At 39.4% G+C, this 18,336-nt stretch overlaps 2 protein-coding genes across 3 annotated transcripts in view; both read left to right on the forward strand.

Annotated features, from left to right (window-relative positions):
* MTHFD2L (methylenetetrahydrofolate dehydrogenase (NADP+ dependent) 2 like) overlaps positions 1-18,336 on the forward strand; it is a 460,807-nt gene that overhangs the window by 109,595 nt on the left and 332,876 nt on the right. The window lies entirely within an intron of this gene.
* On the forward strand, positions 12,161-14,427 carry LOC125922820 (alveolar macrophage chemotactic factor-like). Its single transcript, XM_049630635.1, has 4 exons — positions 12,161-12,461; positions 12,625-12,757; positions 12,877-12,960; positions 13,327-14,427. The coding sequence occupies exons 1-4, from the start codon at positions 12,254-12,256 to the stop codon at positions 13,343-13,345; spliced, it is 444 nt and encodes a 147-aa protein (XP_049486592.1). The 5' UTR covers positions 12,161-12,253; the 3' UTR covers positions 13,346-14,427.

Below are 18,336 nucleotides of genomic sequence, written 5' to 3' on the forward strand. Positions count from 1 at the left end.
TGAAGGTACAACATATGGAATGGAAGAAAATGTTAGCAAACTGTGTATCAGATAAGGAATAAATATCTAGAATATATAAGGAACTCATGCAACTCAATAGCAAACAAACAAAAACCAAATAATCTAATTTAAAGATAGGCAGAAGACTTGAATAAACATTTTTCCAAAGAAGACATACAAATGACCAACAGGTACATGAAAAGCTATTCAACATAACTAATCTTCAGGGAAATGCAAATCAAAACCTCAGTGAGATTATCACCTCACACCTGTTAGAATGGCTAGTTTCATAAAGACAAGAAATAACAAGTGTTAGCAAGCATCTGGAGAAAATGAAACTTTTTTTCACTGTTAAAGGGCATGAAAATTGGTGCAACCACTAAGGAAAGCAATATGGAATTTCCTCAAAAAATTAAAAATACAACTACTATATGATCTAGCAATCCCACTTCCATCAAAAGAAACAAAATCACTGTCTCAAAGAGATATTTGTATAACCCATGCTCACTGCAGCATTATTCACACTAACCAAGACGTGAAAACAACCTAAGTGCTCACTGACAAATGAATGGGTAAAGAAAATGTGTTATATATGTATATATCCAGTGGGATGCTATTTAACCACAAAAAGGAAGCAAACCCTAACGTTTGCAACCACATGGATGAATCTTGAGAACATTATGCTAAGTGAAATCAACCAAAGACAAACATTTCATGATATCATTTTTTAAATTTCTCTTTTAATGTTTATTTGAGAGAGAGAGAGAATAGGTGAGCAGTCAAGGGACAGAGACAGAGAGAGAGAGAGAGAGAGAGAGACTGAGACAGAATCTGAAGCAGGCTCCAGTCTCTGAGCTGTCAACACAGAGCCTGACGTGGGGCTCTGACTCACAAGCCATGAGATCATGACCTGAGCTGAAGTTGGACACCCAACTGACTGAGCCACCCAGGTGTCCCTGTATGATATCATTTATATGTGTAATCTACAAAAAAACCAAACTCATAGAAACAGGGAATAGAATGGTAGAATGGTGGTGGTTGCCAGGGGCTGAGGGGTAGAACTAGTGGAGGTTGTTGGCCAAAGTGTACAACCTTCCAGTTATGAGATAAATATTACTGGGGGGGGGGGATCTAATATAAAGAGTGGGGGGGAGACAGATTTGTTAGAACTAATAAGTGAATATAGTAAGATTTCAGGATATAAAGTCAATATATTAAACTCTAGTTTACTTTTGTATCCTAGCAGCAAATAATTGGAAATAAAATATCACTTATAATTCAACAAAATTATAAACTACTGAAGAATAAATTTAACAAAAGATATAAAAAATCTACACTGTAAATTATAAAACAGAGCATACACAAAAAAGGTCTAAATAAATGGAAAGCTATTTATGCCGTGTTCATAGATTAGAAGATGCAATATTGTGGAAATGAAAATTCTCTCCAAATTGATATGTATATTCAGTGCAATATCAAACAAAAATTCCAGCAAGCATTTTTCTTGAGAAATTGGTACATGCCTTACAACATTTATATAGATAAGCAAAGGAATTATCACAGCCCATATAATTTTAAAAAGGAAGAACAAAGTTGGAGGAATCACACCATCTGATTTCAACACTTATAAAGCCACATTAATGAGCACTTGTGGTATTGACATGAGAATAGGCAAATAGGTCCATGAAACCAAAAAAAGTACATAAATAGACACACATGTATACCATGAACTGAGTTTTGATAATGGCTTCTACGAAACTCAATAGAAAAAGATTTCAGAAAATTTTCCTGGAATAGCTGGATATCTATATGGAAACAAAAATAAAGCAATGAAACTCACCCACTACTTTGAATGAGTCATAAGAATTTAATTTGTCACAGTCCATATACCTAAACATAAAAGCTAAAAGTGTAAAGCTTCTAGAATTAAACACAAGAGAACATATTTCAACCTTGGAGTAGACAGTAATTTCTTAGAGGGGACATAAAAAAAAAATTAATCATAAAAGAAAAATTTGGTAAATTGGACCTCATCAGAATTTAAGGGGCGCCTGGGTGGCGCAGTCGGTTAAGCGTCCGACTTCAGCCAGGTCACGATCTCGCGGTCCGTGAGTTCGAGCCCCGCGTCAGGCTCTGGGCTGATGGCTCGGAGCCTGGAGCCTGTTTCCGATTCTGTGTCTCCCTCTCTCTCTGCCCCTCCCCCATTCATGCTCTGTCTCTCTGTCCCAAAAATAAATAAAAAACGTTGAAAAAAAAATTAAAAAAAAAAAAAAAGAATTTAAAACTTCTCCTCAAAAACTTTCTTAAGAAAATGAAAATTTGGGATGCCTGGGTGGCTCGGTCCATAAACATCCCAGTCTTAATTTCAGCTCAGGTCATGATCTCACGGTTTGAGGACTGAGCCCTGCATCAGGCTCCGTGCTGACAGTGCAGAGCCTGCTTGGGATTCTCTTTCTCCTTCTTTCTCTGCCCTTTCCCTACTCATTCTCTCTCTCTCTCTCTCTCTCTCTCTCTCTCTCTCTCCCTCCCTGCCCCTCTCCCTCTCCTCTCTCTCAAAATAAATAAATAAACTTGAAAGAAAATGAAAATTGCAGCCGTCTGAAACTTGGCTGGGCTGCCATGTACAAGATGATCACTCACATGATTGTCAATTTGTGCTTTTAGCTGTGAGCTCAGCTGATATCAATGGATATCAGCTGGAGTGCCTGGGTGTCTTCTATATGGTCTCTGAATATATCAGGTAGTGTGCCTGGGTTCTCTTCCATATGGTCTCTGCACACAGCTCAGAACTCTCACGGCATAGCCGTTGGGTTCCAAGAAGGAGCATTCCACCAAAAGACCAAGGTGAAAGCTGAAGATATACTTTTGTAAATTACATGGCATTGCTCCTGCAAAAGTATATTGATCAAAATGAGTCAGAGACACATTTCACATGATGAGTATAAAAAATAGATGCCACATTTCAATGAGAAGAAAGGCAACAGATTTATGGCTATCTTTAGTCAACAATACACAAAAATATTTTATAATGTTTTTAGCTGCTTTATTCATAATAGCCAAATTGTTAACCAAAAACTGGAAATGGTCCAAATGTCCATCCACAAATGAATGGATAAACACATTTTCATATAGTTGAATAATTGAATACTTCACTTCAATTATTCAAGGCATATTCAACGTAATAAAAAGGAATATGTTACTATTATTCACGGTAACATGGATTTATCTCACAAAATTTAGCAAAAGGAACCAAACATAAAAGAATACATATTGGATAGTTCCATTTATGCAAAGTCAGGTGTAGACCAAACTAAAAATCAGAATAGTAGTTTTCTTTGGAAATGATAGATTGAATTAAAAAGTAGAGGTTGTCTGAGACAATGAAAACATTCTATATTTTAAGTAATTGTTTTCATTTTTCAAAATTCAGCGATCTATATATTTATACTCAAGGTGTATGCATTTCACTGTGCAAATTTTATCTCAGTTGAAAACATAAAAATTAAGAAAATATTTTCAAAAGTTATCATAGCTATCCTGTTTGTTCCTTTCAATATAGCCTTTGTGAAAAAAATAAAAGGTATTGGTAGTTTCATTTAAAGAAGTGATACATTTTTGTAAGATTACACATAAAGTTAGTGGCATAGAAAATAGATAGAATCCAAAAAAAATAAATAAATAAAAAATAAAAAATAAAAAATAAAAAAAATAAAAGAAATTAAAAAAAAAAAGAAAGAAAATAGATAGAATCCAAATAAGGCAATAATTAATGACTGAAGAAATGTCTTTTTTCTTTTCAGAATTTAATTTTTAAATTTTTAAAATAGGCTTTATTTTTTTAGAGCAGTTTTAGGTTCACAGCAAAATTAAGAAGAAGGTACAGAGATTGCCTATGTATTCCCTTCCTTGACATATGCTTAGCCACCTCTGTTTTCAACACCCTCCCCCATCAGAGTGGTGCATTTGTTACAACTGATGACCTACATCTGGAGTCCACAGTTAACATTAGTGTTTACTCTTGGTGTTGTATATTCTCTGGATTTGCACAAATATATAATGGCAGGTATCAACCATTACAGTATCACACGGAGTAGTTTCACTGCTCTAAATATCCTCTGTGCTCCTTCTCTCTAACACCTAACCCCCTGGCAACCATTGATCCTTTTACTGTCTCCACAGTTTGGCCTTTTCTAGAATGTCATATAGTGGGAATCGTATGGCTTTTCACATTGGCTTCTTTCGCTCATTAATACTCATTTAAGCTTTCTCCATGTCTTTTCTTCTCAGCCCTGAATAACACTCCACTGTCTGAATGTACCACAGTTTATTTATCTGTTAATCTAATGAATCTTGCTTGTTTCCAACTTTTGGCAATTATGAATAAAGCTCCTATAAATACCCGTTTGCAGATTTAAATGCAGACATAGTTTTCACCTCCTTTGGGTAAATACCAAGGAACATGATTGCTGGAGAGTCCTGTTTAGTTTTGTAAGAAACTGCCATTTTACATTCTCAACAGCAATGTATAAGAGTTTCTGTTGTTCCATGACTTCACCAGCTGTTCGTTACTGATATTCTGGATTTGACCATTCAAATAGGTGTGTGGTGATATTTCATTGTTTTTTTAATTTGCATTTCCCTGATGATATATGATGTGGACCATCTTTTCATATGCTCATTTGCCATCTGTATATATATTTTCAGTGTGGCGCCTATTAAGGTATTTGTGAGATTTTTCAATCATATCATTTGTTTTCTTATTGTTGAGTTTTAAGCATTCTTTGCCTATTTTGGACAACAGTCGTTTATCAGACATGTCTTTTCCAAGTATTTAATCCCAGTCTGTGGCTCAACTTTTCATTTTCTTGGTAGTGTCTCTACAGAACAGAAAATTTTAATGTTACTAAAGTTCAGCTTGCCAAGTTTTTCCTTCACCAATTGTACTGCCTCGATTTACATTATGATTTTATTTTCAAACCATCATAGAAAGCTAATTGGGTATACTTCATATACAACTTTCATAACTTTCATTTATTACAAAAAACTTTCACATAATGACATTATAAAAGAAACCAGTGTTGGTCTTCTTCAAGTACATTAGAGATACCATTTTCATCTTTTCTATGACATAGTCCTTGGTCATAGCATTTATCATTCTGGTTCTCAAATTTAAAACAGGGAAAATTAAATTGTTTCCAAAAGGACATCCTGTTCCAAAGAAAATTACCTCCCATCTGATTTACTAATACTGAATTTTTGGGAAACCAAAATGATTCAAAGCAAAGCATTCTGGTGAAGTGGTTTCGTCGATTTACTCTCCAGCAGGAAGCCATGTTTTAAAATCTCAACTTGTTAATAAGATACTCATAGTTCAGCAGTAGCCAGAATTTCTAGGATTTTGTGACTTGCTTTGGCATTGCAACACTTCTATGCCAATGGGATCAATTTCCTAATTCTTAACAATTTTGTTTTAGTTATGTGTCCATTCTGACCCATTAACTGTGGCCAGGGAGAAAGGGGTTTTTTTCTTTCTTTCTTTCTTTTTTTTTTTTTTTTTTTTGGTAAATTTTTAATTAATCAAATGTTTTTAAATTGAAGTATAGTTGGCATACAACATTATATTAGTTTCAAGTGCACAACATATTGATCGGACAACTGTATACATTATGCTATGCTCACCACAAATGTAGCTACTATATGTCACCGTACAACGCTATTACAATATCATTGACTATATTCCCTATGCTGTACCTTTCATCCCCATGATTTCTTCATTCCACAACTGGAAGCTCCCATTTCCTTCACCCATTTTGCTTAACCCCCACTCCCTCCTTTTTGGCAATGTTTCAAAAATGCATAAAAGTAGTTATTCACTAAGAATTCATAATCAGATTTACGAAAAAATTTGTGGCAAGAAATCAACTATAAGATATGCTCTGTTCCTATTTTTCCCTTGATCTTACAAACAACAGAAATTTATTTCTCACAGTTCTGGACACTGGGAAGTTCAAGATCAAGGTGCTGGCAGGTTCAGTGTCTGGTGAGAGCCTGCTTCCTGGTTCATAGATGGCACCTCACTCGTGTCTTCACTTGGTAGGAAGGGGTGCAGGAGCTCCGTGGGGACTCTCTTATAAGGACGCTAATCGCATTCATGAGGGATCTGCCTGCATGACTTAATTACTTCCTAAAGGTCTAGCCTCCTATTACAATCCTACAATGTTAGGAATTTCAATATACGAATTTGGGGAGGGAAGCACAAACATTTAGACTGGAGTATTGTTGCCGTTGATGGTGGCGGTGTGTGTGTGTGTGTGTGTGTGTGTGTGTGTGTGACTTTTAAGTTCATGGACATCATCTATTCAAGTGATGACAAAGGAAGACAACAGAGAGGGTTTTGATTATCTACAGAGTATATAAGCCACAGACAGGCAAATACATCACAATTATTCCTACTAAATCAGCTATCAAGGAGATTCTAATACATGTTAAATGAGAATGAAAGATATTGTGAGTTCATGAAGAAATGGATATTCTCCTAAATTAAAAAAGAAAAGGTAGGAAGGTAAATGGTAGTCAAAACACAGTATAGTAAATGACCATTATTATGCAAGCATTAGAAGCCTAATTTTTCATAAAGGACTCCGCAGTCAGTATCAGATAAATGACATCTCAAAAAAGTTATTTAAAATAGCTAAACCCCTAAAAGACTTTTGTTGTTTTGCTGAGCCCAAAACAAATTTCTGAAGAAAGTAATGAATGCTTCCTATTTCTGAGAAATCCAGGGTTTTTCAAAACATTTATGTTTTTAATCCTCATCTTTGTATCTTCTCTTGTCAACAAAACATTTTGCATCTTTGCACAGAGGAACAAAAATTACTAGCTACCCCATCCAACCAGGAAATTTCAAGAAAATGTTCCCTTAGGGTTCTCTGGAGTCCTGCTGAGTTTGGATTCAATTAAGGTTCGTTGATTTACTCCTTTCTCAAGCAGATTTCATCTGAAATGGGCAGCAAGGCAAATTAGATAATGGACAATAGAAGGGAAAACATTCCTGACATTTCACAGTGCAATTGGGGCAACTTTGAAGCAATGCTGTTCCCTACATAATACTGTTTCTTCATGGGACTGCCAAGCCAGTGTGGAAGCAGACAGAATGCATGGATATTGCAAAGTTAACCCAAGATGTAGCTGGCTTCTTCCTTTTTTTTTTTTTTTTTTTTTTTTTTTTTTTTTTTTGCGTGCAAGCAAGTAACTCTATCCTCTACTTAAACTCTTAGTGATTGAGAAATTCTTATACCGATATCCTTGATGCACCTAACCTGACAATTATATGTCTACATCTTTAATTACTGTAAGGCATATAGCATTTCTTAAAAGTAATATGAAGAGTAGTACAAATAAAGAACAATAGAAACTTAGAAAAATATTTTACAAGGCCTAAGGCATGATCATACAATTAAAGCTCTCTTTGATTAGGTTGGAAGAGATCAATTTAGAATAATAGTCCCACTGTGAACATCCAATACAGCATAACTCAACCAGAAATTTCCCTTATCATTTATCTCCAACAATCTCTAAGTCCCAGAAAATACGTAATTTGGTTGATACTGTAGTTGTATCTGTACTGTTGATACTGTTTTCTTTCAATATCGAATATCCTGCTGGTTTCTGAACATTCTTTTGACTAGTTCAAGTTCCAAAGACTGAAAATATCATCTGAATTGTCCCTAATAATAATCAAGAAACAATTTCCAACACAGGCAAAGCTAATTCAAAATTGAGGAGTTCAAATGACTAATGGCAGCAAACCACCCTATTCTTTTCTCCTTGACTTTAACAGCCATTTGTAATTCAAAGAACACTGCAAAATAAAAGGTTATCATCATCTGTCATTAAATGTTCTTAGACTGTTACTGAACCTGGAACTTACAGAGATTAGGTGAAAGATGTAAGACATTACCACTGATCTTATTTTTTTTAAGTTTTTATTTAAATTCAAGTTAGTTAAGGGGCACCTGGGTGGCTCAGTCCATTCAGTGACTCTTGATTTTGGCTCAGATCATGATCCCAGGGTCACAGGATCGAGCACTGTTTCAGGCTCCAGTATGGAGTCTGCTTAAGATTCTCTCTCTCTCTCCCTGTCTCCCTCTGCTCCTCCCCTGCTTGTGTGCTCGCTCTCTCTCTCTCTCTCAAAATAAGTAAATAAACTTTAAAAAAAAACAAATTCCAGTTAGTTAATATACAATGTATTGGTTTCAGGTGTACAATGTAGTGATTCAACACTTCCATTGTCCCTGATTTATAGTTGACTGGAAAGAGACAAAAGCAAAATTAAGGAATAAGTAAACTCTGTTAATCAGATAGTTATTGCAAGTACATTAGATGTTCAAAGGCTGAAGATGAAAAGAAAATACATATTAATTGGCTTTGTCAGGATAAACCTTTCTCAAAGAAGATGGGACTTCACACAGGTCTTGAAGGAAGAGAGGAATTTGGAAAGCAGGTGATGGTTTCAGGCTGGAGAACCTGGAAATCTCTCAGATGTTTGACATCATTGTTGCTTCAAAGGCTAGGAATACACAGACTGAGGATTTCAACAGATTAAAATATGGTTGTTGGGCAATACAAGTGGCTAACCAGATGTGGACAGCCATGGGGTACTTGCTAGTGACTGTGTAGAACATGGTTTGTAATCTGAAAAACATTAACATTTTTTTGTGAAAAGAAAAAATAAACAAATGGGATTACGTTAAAACAAAGAGCTCCTGCACAGCAAAAGAAATCATCATCAACCTATTGCATAGGAAAAGATTTTTGCAAATCATACGAAGATTTTTGCAACTCCTTATCCGTTACATAAGGAATTAATATCCAAAATATATAAAGACCTCATACAGTTCAAAAACAAAGAAAAAAATCCAATTTAAAAAATGGAAAGAGGATCTAAATAGACAGTTTTCCAAAGAGGACATGCAGATAGACAACAGCGTCCAACTTCGTCTCAGGTCATGATCTTGTGGTTTGTGGGTTCAAGTTCTCCCAAACTGTGAGATCATGACCTGAGCCGAAGTCAGACGCTTCACTGACTGAGCCACCCAGGTGTCCCCAAAAATCTATTGCTTCTGTCAAACAAATAAATCTTTCAGGCTATCAAGATATCAATGTCATTTTGCAGATTGTTTTATTATAGTTTGGGACAAAAATATCATGTTGCCTTTCTCCACTACCTAGACAGAGTGCCGGAAAGGCAAATGGCTTCCCTTTAAAAGGGGAATAAAGAAACAACTGCTTTTATTTTTTTTTTAAATAATTTATTGTCAAGTTGGTTTCCATACAACACCCAGTGCTCGTCCCAACAAGGGCCCTCCTCAATGCGCACCACCCACTTTCCCCTGTCCTCCGCCCCCCATCAACCCTCAGTTTGTTCTCTGTATTTAAGTCTCCTTGGGGCACCTGGGTGGCTCAGTTGGGTCATGATCTCATGGTTTGTGAGTTCGAGCCCCGCATCAGGCTCTGGGCTGACAGCTCAGAGCCTGGAAACTGCTTCGGATTCTGGGTCTCATTCGCTCTCCGCCCCTGCCCCACTTGTGCTCTGTCTCTCTCTCTCTGTCTCTCAAAAATAAATGTAAAAAAAAAAAAAAAATTAACAGTCTCTTATGGTTTGTCTCCCTCCCTCTCTGTTTGTAACTTTTTTTTCCCCTTCCCCTCCCGCATGGTCTTCTGTTAAGCTTCTCAAGATCCACATATGAGTGAAACCATCTGATATCTATCTTTCTCTGACTGATTTATTTCACTTAGCATAATACCCTGCAGTTCCATCCACGTTGCTGCAAATGGCTTGGCCATGAGAAAGAAGAAACAACCGCTTTTAAAGAACTCTGCCTCCTATGGTACTTGGTGCTTTCACTCCCAACTGCAGGGAGTCTTTGGATCATCCCCATGCTTATCTGTCTTTGCAGAAGGCCCACACCAGCATTGCCTAGACAAGAGTTACACATGGGCAAAGGGCCAGCATGATTTCAGTGAGAACCCAGGTTAAGTTGCACACTGTTTCCTGGTTAGGTTGGGCAACCCAACAACCCACTTCTAGCGGGGACTTTCTATTATCTGCTTGCCAGCTGCAAAAAAAAATTTTTTTTGCCTTATATTTCACAAATAATCCACGGCAAGTTGATTCAGAGTACAAACCAAGTGAAGCAAGAAAAGCTATAAGAGTATCGGGAGGAACTGGAAATCACGTCTCATGACCGTTCTCCAAACTCACCATTTCATGCCAAAATAACTCATATGTTCATTTATATTTAAAATAGATTATTTGGAACTAACCTAAATACACACACACACACACACACACACACACACACACCCCTCAATAACCTATGTCATTATGGTGGGTTTTTTCCCCCAGAGCCTTATCATATTGTGGTTTCCCCGCTTCGGTCAAGTTGAATTTAATTGCCCACGATTTTTAGTCACATTTTTGAACTTTTATTTTCTCCGTATCAGTGAGGTTTACCTTTGGTCTTTATATGCAGTCTAATCTCTAAAAAGCCAATCTAAAAAATCTGCAGGCTGTTTTCCCAGATTACCACTCCCTAGAAGGACGAAGGGTTGTATCAGCTGAGTCAGGTCTGATGCTGATGGTATCAGGAAGCTGTGCAGGATAGCGAACTTCCCATCTAGCTTCCCCACAAAGTGAGGCCAAGCCTCCCAGCCTCCCTCCACTAGAGAATTTTTCAAGTTTCCTTCCAGACCAAAAGTTCTAAAGGTTTATGAGACTTCCCCCTTGCCCGCCAAGGTGGTGGTGATGTTCTGCCCAGGAAGGTACATGGAGGAGTCAATGCAACTCCCCAGGGTCTTGAGGGACAAGGAAAGTAGTAGCTTCCAACTGCCATCATGTTTACCCATCGCTTTTGCTGGCCTACCGTGAGGACAAGGGTACCGAGAACAATCCCGAAGAGGATCTAGTTAGATTGCCATGAAAGAAAATCTAGGTGTCATTCCAATATCATACTCATGCCTTGCACGGAAGTAGACGCGTGAAAGGCCTGGCCATTAATACTTGAGTGTTCTAACCGTTTCCACAGTTATGAGAGAGGGTGAGGAAGGCACTTCACCTCTTAACTTCAGGGGGCAGCTCCGAGCTCACTTGGATTAAAGCAGGCCTGTGCATTAAAGCAGCCACTAACCATGAAGCTAAATCATTCCAGAAGCCAATGTCTTTGATCCCCCTTTCCTTCTGTGAAGTTGAGTGAGGCCAGAGTGGGTGCTGTCTTGCTACGAAATTGATTCAAATGCCCAGACCAAACGCCCAGAAGAATCCCTCAGACTTGGCAGCCTGCCACAGCTTGGCCAAATTGGGTCAGTTACACACTTGGCTAGAGTCTGGAGCTGGACGAGGCTCAGCTCTCTGTCACCGCTTAAGTCTGCGCTCACCCAACCCCATCACATCCCCAAAGACCGTACCTCCTCGGCTTCACTAGCGTACTGAACAGTGGAAAGCAAATCACTATCTTCCAGGCCAGTTTGCTGAGTGAGCTGAGTGATTTTTGAAGATTTTTAAAGACCACCCGGACGTGCATATGCTTGCTGCAAACTACAAGGGTGGCATTTCCAGTTAGAATTGCTTTGGGAGTCCCTTCCTGCCACTGACTCCAAGCTGGAGTAGAGACACCTCCATCGAAGTATCTTGGCCTCTGAGGCTAGCCGAAGTCCAAAGGATCGTAAGTTGATTCGAAGAACCTAGAATGACCCGCCTGAAAGCAGGAGAGGAGTGCCTTTCAGTTCAGCGCAGTTTCCACCACCGCTGACATTTCCTGAATGGTGGTGGTGGTGGTGGTGATGATGATAAATAAGCAAGAAGGTTCAGAAATTTGTCTGAAGTCAAACCTGCCAGTTTGGTTCCGGTCTTCCTCTTCAGCCGGAAACCAGGGACAACCCGCAAAGGGCTCTGTCCCCAGGAGAAGCTGGCCTGCGCTTGCCCCGGCTGGCCTACGGGATGAAATCCCTGCAGGATCGCTCCCCACCGCCGGCGGGAGCAGCAGCTCCATCCTCCACGGGGCGCGGCTACCAAGTCCACCCACCGCGCCACCGGTGCAGGGAGCTCCTCCCAGCCGCCCTCCTCCTCAACTCCTTCTGCTCAGCCCCCCTCCACCCAGCCCCCTCCCCGCACCCCCCCTCCAGGGAGTTTCCCAAGCATCCCAAGGCTTGAGCTTCCTGCGGAGGGGGGAAGGGGCCCGTGCCGATAAAAGGGATGCGGAGAACTTGGGGAAGCCACAGTGCGAGGGAGCTTCAAATCCGGGCTCCTCTCCCGCCTCTGGAACCCGCACCCCTCGCCGCACTCGTGGCCGCCATGAGCCTCCCGCCGAGCCGCGCCGCCCGCGCCCCCCGCCTTTCGGGCTCGCTGTGCGCGCTGCTCCTGCTGCTGCTGCTGCTGACGCCGCCGGGGCCCCTCGCCAGCGGTGAGAGCGCACGGCACGCGGCACGCACCCGGGCAGGGCGGCGCGCCCAGCCTCCGTGGCCGCCCCGGGAGCGGGGAGGTGCCCCGGGCCGGCGGGCGCGGGGAGAGCTCTCCTCCCACCTGCCCTATAACGGTGTCTCTCTCCCTCTGTCTCTGTGCCCCAGCCGGTCCCGTCGCGGTCATAGTGAGGGAGCTGCGTTGCGTGTGTTTAACCACCACACCGGGGATTCATCCCAAAATGATCGCTAAAATGCAGGTGATCGCGGCCGGGCCACAGTGTCCCAAGGTGGAAGTCATGTAAGTCCTCGTGCGCCGCGGTGTCCACTGTGACCTTGACAGGAGAGAAGTCCCTCAGCCCGAGTCTTCAGCTCCCGTGGCTCGAGGGCTCATCCTTTTGTGTGTGTGTGTGTCTGCAGAGCCACCCTGAAGAACAAGAAGGAAGTCTGTCTGGACCCAGAAACCCCTGTGATGAAGAAAGCCATCCAGAAAATCTTAGACAGGTACACTGTCCCTTTGATCTTTGTGCTTTGTAATCTCTTTTGAGAGATTAGACTTCTCAAGTTCCTTATTCTCTGCAACGGCTGTCTTTGCCTACCCGTTGGAGACCACGCTTGGGATAAAAGATCCTTGAAGAGGGGGCGGGGGGGGGGACTGTTCAGCAAAGTCCTGGGGAAACTTTTTTATCACCAATCTAATTGTCATAGAGGGTTCCATAGAGATCGTGGCTGAAATGTATTTTGTTGTGAGTATAGTCCTTGAGTCCACCCTTGGCTTTTCATTGGGCTTAAGCTCTGTGTTCTGAAAACAGGTTGGAGTAGAGAGAGTGTGGAAATTCGGTTCAACTGATACAATTCTTTTCTCAACAGTGGGAAAAAGGCTGATTAAGAGAAAGGACCATGCGTTGGAAAAAATTGCCCAGTTCCTTGGCCAAGCCGTTTTCTGCGTGTCTCAGGACCCAGTGAAGACAAAAGCAAGGGCTGGTTTTCTCCAGGAGTTAGGCTTCTTCATGAACTCCCTACTTGTGAGAGAAGGGCTGAGCGAAGATTTATTTTTGTCCTTCCAGCTTAATGCCCCGGTCCTGAAGTACTTCACATAGTATTCCCTGCTATTTATTTGCTGTTATTTTGCCTGCTGTGCTATTGAAACCTTTGGCAATTGACTGAACTGTGAGTCAAAAATCACTGGTTGTTAATCGTTCAAGGTGACTTTTGTCATTTTAGAATATATTCCTGATACTGTTACTGAGGAGGCTGGGGATTTCATGTGTGAATGGTATTTCATTAGAATGCTGTATGTGAAGATATATTGCTATCTTTACTCCTCATGAAATAGGAAATGTTATAGTATTGTTTCTTGGGGAATATGTCAGGAGAACTCCTTGCTCTTAGACCTGAAATGCTGAGTTGTATTGCCTTAGAAAGCTGAGCGTATCGTGCAGTTATCTGTATAAAATATATTTCCTTATTTAGAATTTTTAAATGTTTAAGTTCTATAAGGACTAATATATTCTTTTCCTATAACTTTAGACATTTGATGTCTTCTTAGTATGGCATAATGTCATGACTTACTTGTTAAACTTTGATTTTATGGTATATATTAACCATTTTGCTAGGAGTACTTTTATTCTAGTCACTAAAGATGTTTTGGATAAATGAAGAAGCTAGGAAATAGGTAAATTCCCTACTTCCAGTTTTTATAGAAATGCATTGTTTGCATTTTTTAGCAACAAAGGCAAACTTAACCATGACCTGTACTCCGGCAGTTTTGAAAGTGTATTTGCGCCATTTAAATATAGATTCACATTTGGTTTTCAAGAAATATACGCAGGTTGAGGTTTTGACCATTTTGTTATAAAGAATTACCTATGCATCACACCTGCAATGTCAAAATTACTTTTCATCATATGTCTTACTGGTTTATGGTACTTCTTCTGTTCTTTGGAAAAAATAAAAGATATATAAAATTTACTTATGTTGTTTCTTCCTTCTGATACTGTTGCAAAAACTTTGCTTTATCTTTAATTCTACATTATCTGAGAAATAACTATGCTGCTCTCTGGCTAGCAGAGAGGACCCTCATTTCCCCTGGGGCCCACTGTATAAGTTCAACCTTTCTCCAAGATCAGTCCCCTTCCAGTTACTCCTTCAGAGTACCATCAGCCTTTGGGCTGTTTAGAAAACACAAATTTAAGGTAAGGCTTCCTTGCCGTAAATCGTTAACTGGTTCCCTATTTCCTAGATGGGAAATAAAAATTGTGAAACATGGCATATTCGGTTCTGTCTCATCTGACTGACTCCTGATGACTACTTTAACTTCACGGGTCCTTTGCACCCTTGCAATCAAGAGCTTATTAGTTCCCTAATTGGGAGTGTTCTTTCCTGGGTCCACACCTTTGCATTTGGTAGGGCCTCTACCTGGAAGGGCCTCACCACTTTCTGCCTGTAGGAGGAAGCTTATTCATCCTTTAGAACTCAGCTCAAACAATGCTTACCTCAGGGAGTCTTCCTTGGCACTCCCAGAAGAATTTGTGGTTTCCATTTTGGTGTTCTCCTAAGGATCTTCTAAATATTTCAGTGTTTTTGAATAGCAAATATTGTATCGTGGGGTTTTTTGTTTGTTTGTGAATTTCTTTATTCTTTATACGTAAGAGTTCTCCTCGATTGTCAACCATATGCATCTCTGCATCCCCAATACCTGCCACAGATTGACTTAAGGAATTAATAAATTATCCCGAACCTCAGGTTATTAGACAGTGCCCTAACATCAGTAACCTGCTCAATGTGATGTTGCATAAATGGTAATTCCTTTACTCTCTTTTCTTCAGCTTGTCTGCAAGTAATCTAACAAGAGCCCTGGGGTAGGTAGTCCCCTCAACCTGTAACATCTACTCCTCACTTTCACGTGGCTAACTCCATTCTCCCTTTGAGGTCAGTTGACCTGTCACTGAGGACCTCACTGATCCTTGCCCTCCCCAGATGAAGGCCTCTTTTACATCCTCTCATAGCACTTTGTTCTTTTCCTTCATAACATTTTGCCACTGACATGACTGTAGAATCCACAGAGACTAGATCCCTGTGGTCATTTATTTAGGGTCTATTCCAGCTTCACTGTGAGCTCCATGAGCGCCAGAATACCTTTGTCACATTCGTTGCTGTTTTTAGGCCATTGCCTAGCCCATAGTAGGTGCTTAAGCAGAAGACTGGTCCGGACTGAAGGAGTCCCACTGTCTCTCAGTATCAAAATAGCAATTTCATGTAAATAACTCATCCTTAGGAAAAGCAGGAAAATGAAAGGAAGGAGACTAATCCAATTGATATGCATATACACATACACCAACTGGATCAATATATATGCTTATATTGGTGCATATGCATTTATTAGTACATGCTACTATATTATTAACACATCTGTATCTAAGCTAAATTATTCTACATCTTTTCATCTCTCTCCTTATACATAAAACACCTATTAGATTAGTATATGTTATTAACATATTATTAATGTATTATTACAGTAATTATAGTAATACATCATTATTATATATTAATATAGCTCTACGTAACACAGAAGAGGGAGAAAGACAGGAAGATACAAAGGTATGGAAAATTTTAAAGAGATGGTTTACTGACCAATTTTTTAGCAATATTGAAAAAAAACAAAATACCTCAAAAATTTTTAAACTTTCATGATCTTTTTACTCTCCCAAGTAGTACTTTTTTCCCTTTGGACCTATGAATCATATACTAATATTAGGGAAACATTGAGAAAGCAAATCAAATTACCATAGATGTGTGAACTATAAATTTCAGTGTTTTAAATAATCTCCTATTTGTCATACCAGCCCCAAAATACTCATTGAGTCAGTGCTTGACAATAATAAATGAAAGCATATTAAATGTCCTTTCGAGAGGTGAAATGTACGTTCTGGAAGAAATAAACATTACTGATTACTTTTTTCTTTGCCATCATTCAAGATCTTTGTTTTACCCAGAAACAAGACTTATAAGTTTGGTTTCTTTATAGACCATAGAGTAAGACCTCATTTGTAGTATTCTTGCAATTCTGTTTGTCATGCTCATGCTATAATTGGTTGTTCTATAAAGAAAAGAGATGATATTACGGAAGTATAACCTATACAAGACCCTCATTGGCAGTTACTACTCACTAATAATAGCATTACCATTTATCTTACCACTAGCAAATTCAACGACTAATATATCTGGGGGAAATTAACCCACTGTAAGTCTTCTAGAGATACATTTTCCTCACACAAACTCCTAAATATCACATTCACTCTACTGTCTATCTGAAACTCACTCTCAGTTATGAAAGCACTAGGACTTGAACAAGAGGCCAGCTAAAATATCTGTTACTGCCCCCCTCCAGACAATTTCCAATGTTTAATTAATGCCCTTCATTTTACCACATTTTCCTGCTTGCCTCTGGGTGTGACACATTCACATAATCCTTCAATTCTTGAAGGTATGACAAGATCTATGATAAATCTGACTAGTGGCTTTGTTTTTCTATCATACTTGTAATTCTTGCATAAGGAAAATCACTGCGGGTAGCTCTCATATTGTATTTAACTTCAAAAGTCTTTCCTGGATGTTACAAATTGAGAAATTTACCAGACAGAATGAGTACCTGGGGATTTTGATTTGCCTCCCTGACTGAATCACAGAAGACAGAGAGAATGCACATGATTGTAATTTTGGCTGACCGTCCTGGTTTGCTTTTAGTCAGCAAAATTAACATTATATTCCCGAAAAGGATTGTTCATACTTCAAATATGTACAGTGAAATAATGACATAGGGAGACTTAGAGTTTACATGCAAAAGTTTCTTTCTATGAAGTCTAGAGTCCTATTTCGTAAATATTGAGAAATTGCAAGAACCCGTACCTCCTCTGTAAAAACCACATTCTTTTTTTCTTAATTTTTTTTAAACGTTTATTTATTTTTGAGACAGAGAGAGACAGAGCATGAACAGGGGAAGGGCAGAGAGAGAGGGAGACAAAGAATCTGAAACGGGCTCTAGGCTCTGAGGTGTCAGCACAGAGCCCCACGCGGGGCTTGAACTCACGGACCATGACCTGAGCCGAAGTTGGACGCTTAACCGACTGAGCCACCCAGGCGCCCCAAAAACCACATTCTTAAAAGATGTGATTCCACTGCCACATAAATGTGGGATGATTGTTTCTGACCCACCTCTAGGATGAACAAAGAGAAAAATCGCTAACTGGTTTCCAGCTGGAAAGGTCAGTAATTGTAATTCTTTACAGTTTGTGGTACAATACAAAGTCAGGGTAATTATGTTTCAAATCTGGTTTTGAGTACTTCCAGCTATTTGACCTTGGCAATTTATTTAACATCTCCATCCCTCGGGTTTCTCATCTGTAAAATCAGTACAGTAATAATATCTGTCTCACAGGCACTAAGGGCTGATCCTGGAACAGAGTAGGTACTTGACAAATATTAGTTCCTATTCCCTAATTTAAAGTCAGAAAACTGAGAGCTCTGTAGCTTAAGTGCCATCTTTTTGTTCAAGTGTATCTGTATTCTTTCTATCTATGCATGGATCCTTAAGTTTTAGCGCAGGATTTGTTTCCACAAGTCATTTTTAAGAAGCTTCTGGGAACAATGTATTCATATTCTCTGTATTTTTTTTCTGTCATTCATGTGTTAGTATTACCAACATATACGGTATATTTTTCTTCTTATAAATATTCATCCATCAATACCCATTTATTGGTAATCTTGTTACAGAATAGACCCAGTACAGGATTCTTGAGATACGGAGATTACAAAAATGAGAAGCTTTCAGCCTAAGTTAAGGTCTTATGGCGGCCAATATACTGACTTCTCTCTGACAAA

This window comes from Panthera uncia, chromosome B1, assembly GCF_023721935.1.
Source record: "Panthera uncia isolate 11264 chromosome B1, Puncia_PCG_1.0, whole genome shotgun sequence".
Classification (NCBI taxonomy): domain Eukaryota; kingdom Metazoa; phylum Chordata; class Mammalia; order Carnivora; family Felidae; genus Panthera; species Panthera uncia.

Bases quoted from the DNA above. Each gene is read 5' to 3' on its own strand.
- LOC125922820 (XM_049630635.1), top strand. From the start codon at position 12,254: ATGCGGAGAACTTGGGGAAGCCACAGTGCGAGGGAGCTTCAAATCCGG. The intron at 12,462-12,624 runs GTGAGAGCGCAC...TCTGTGCCCCAG, and splicing joins GCCGGGGCCCCTCGCCAGCG to CCGGTCCCGTCGCGGTCATA. The intron at 12,758-12,876 runs GTAAGTCCTCGT...GTGTGTCTGCAG, and splicing joins TGTCCCAAGGTGGAAGTCAT to AGCCACCCTGAAGAACAAGA.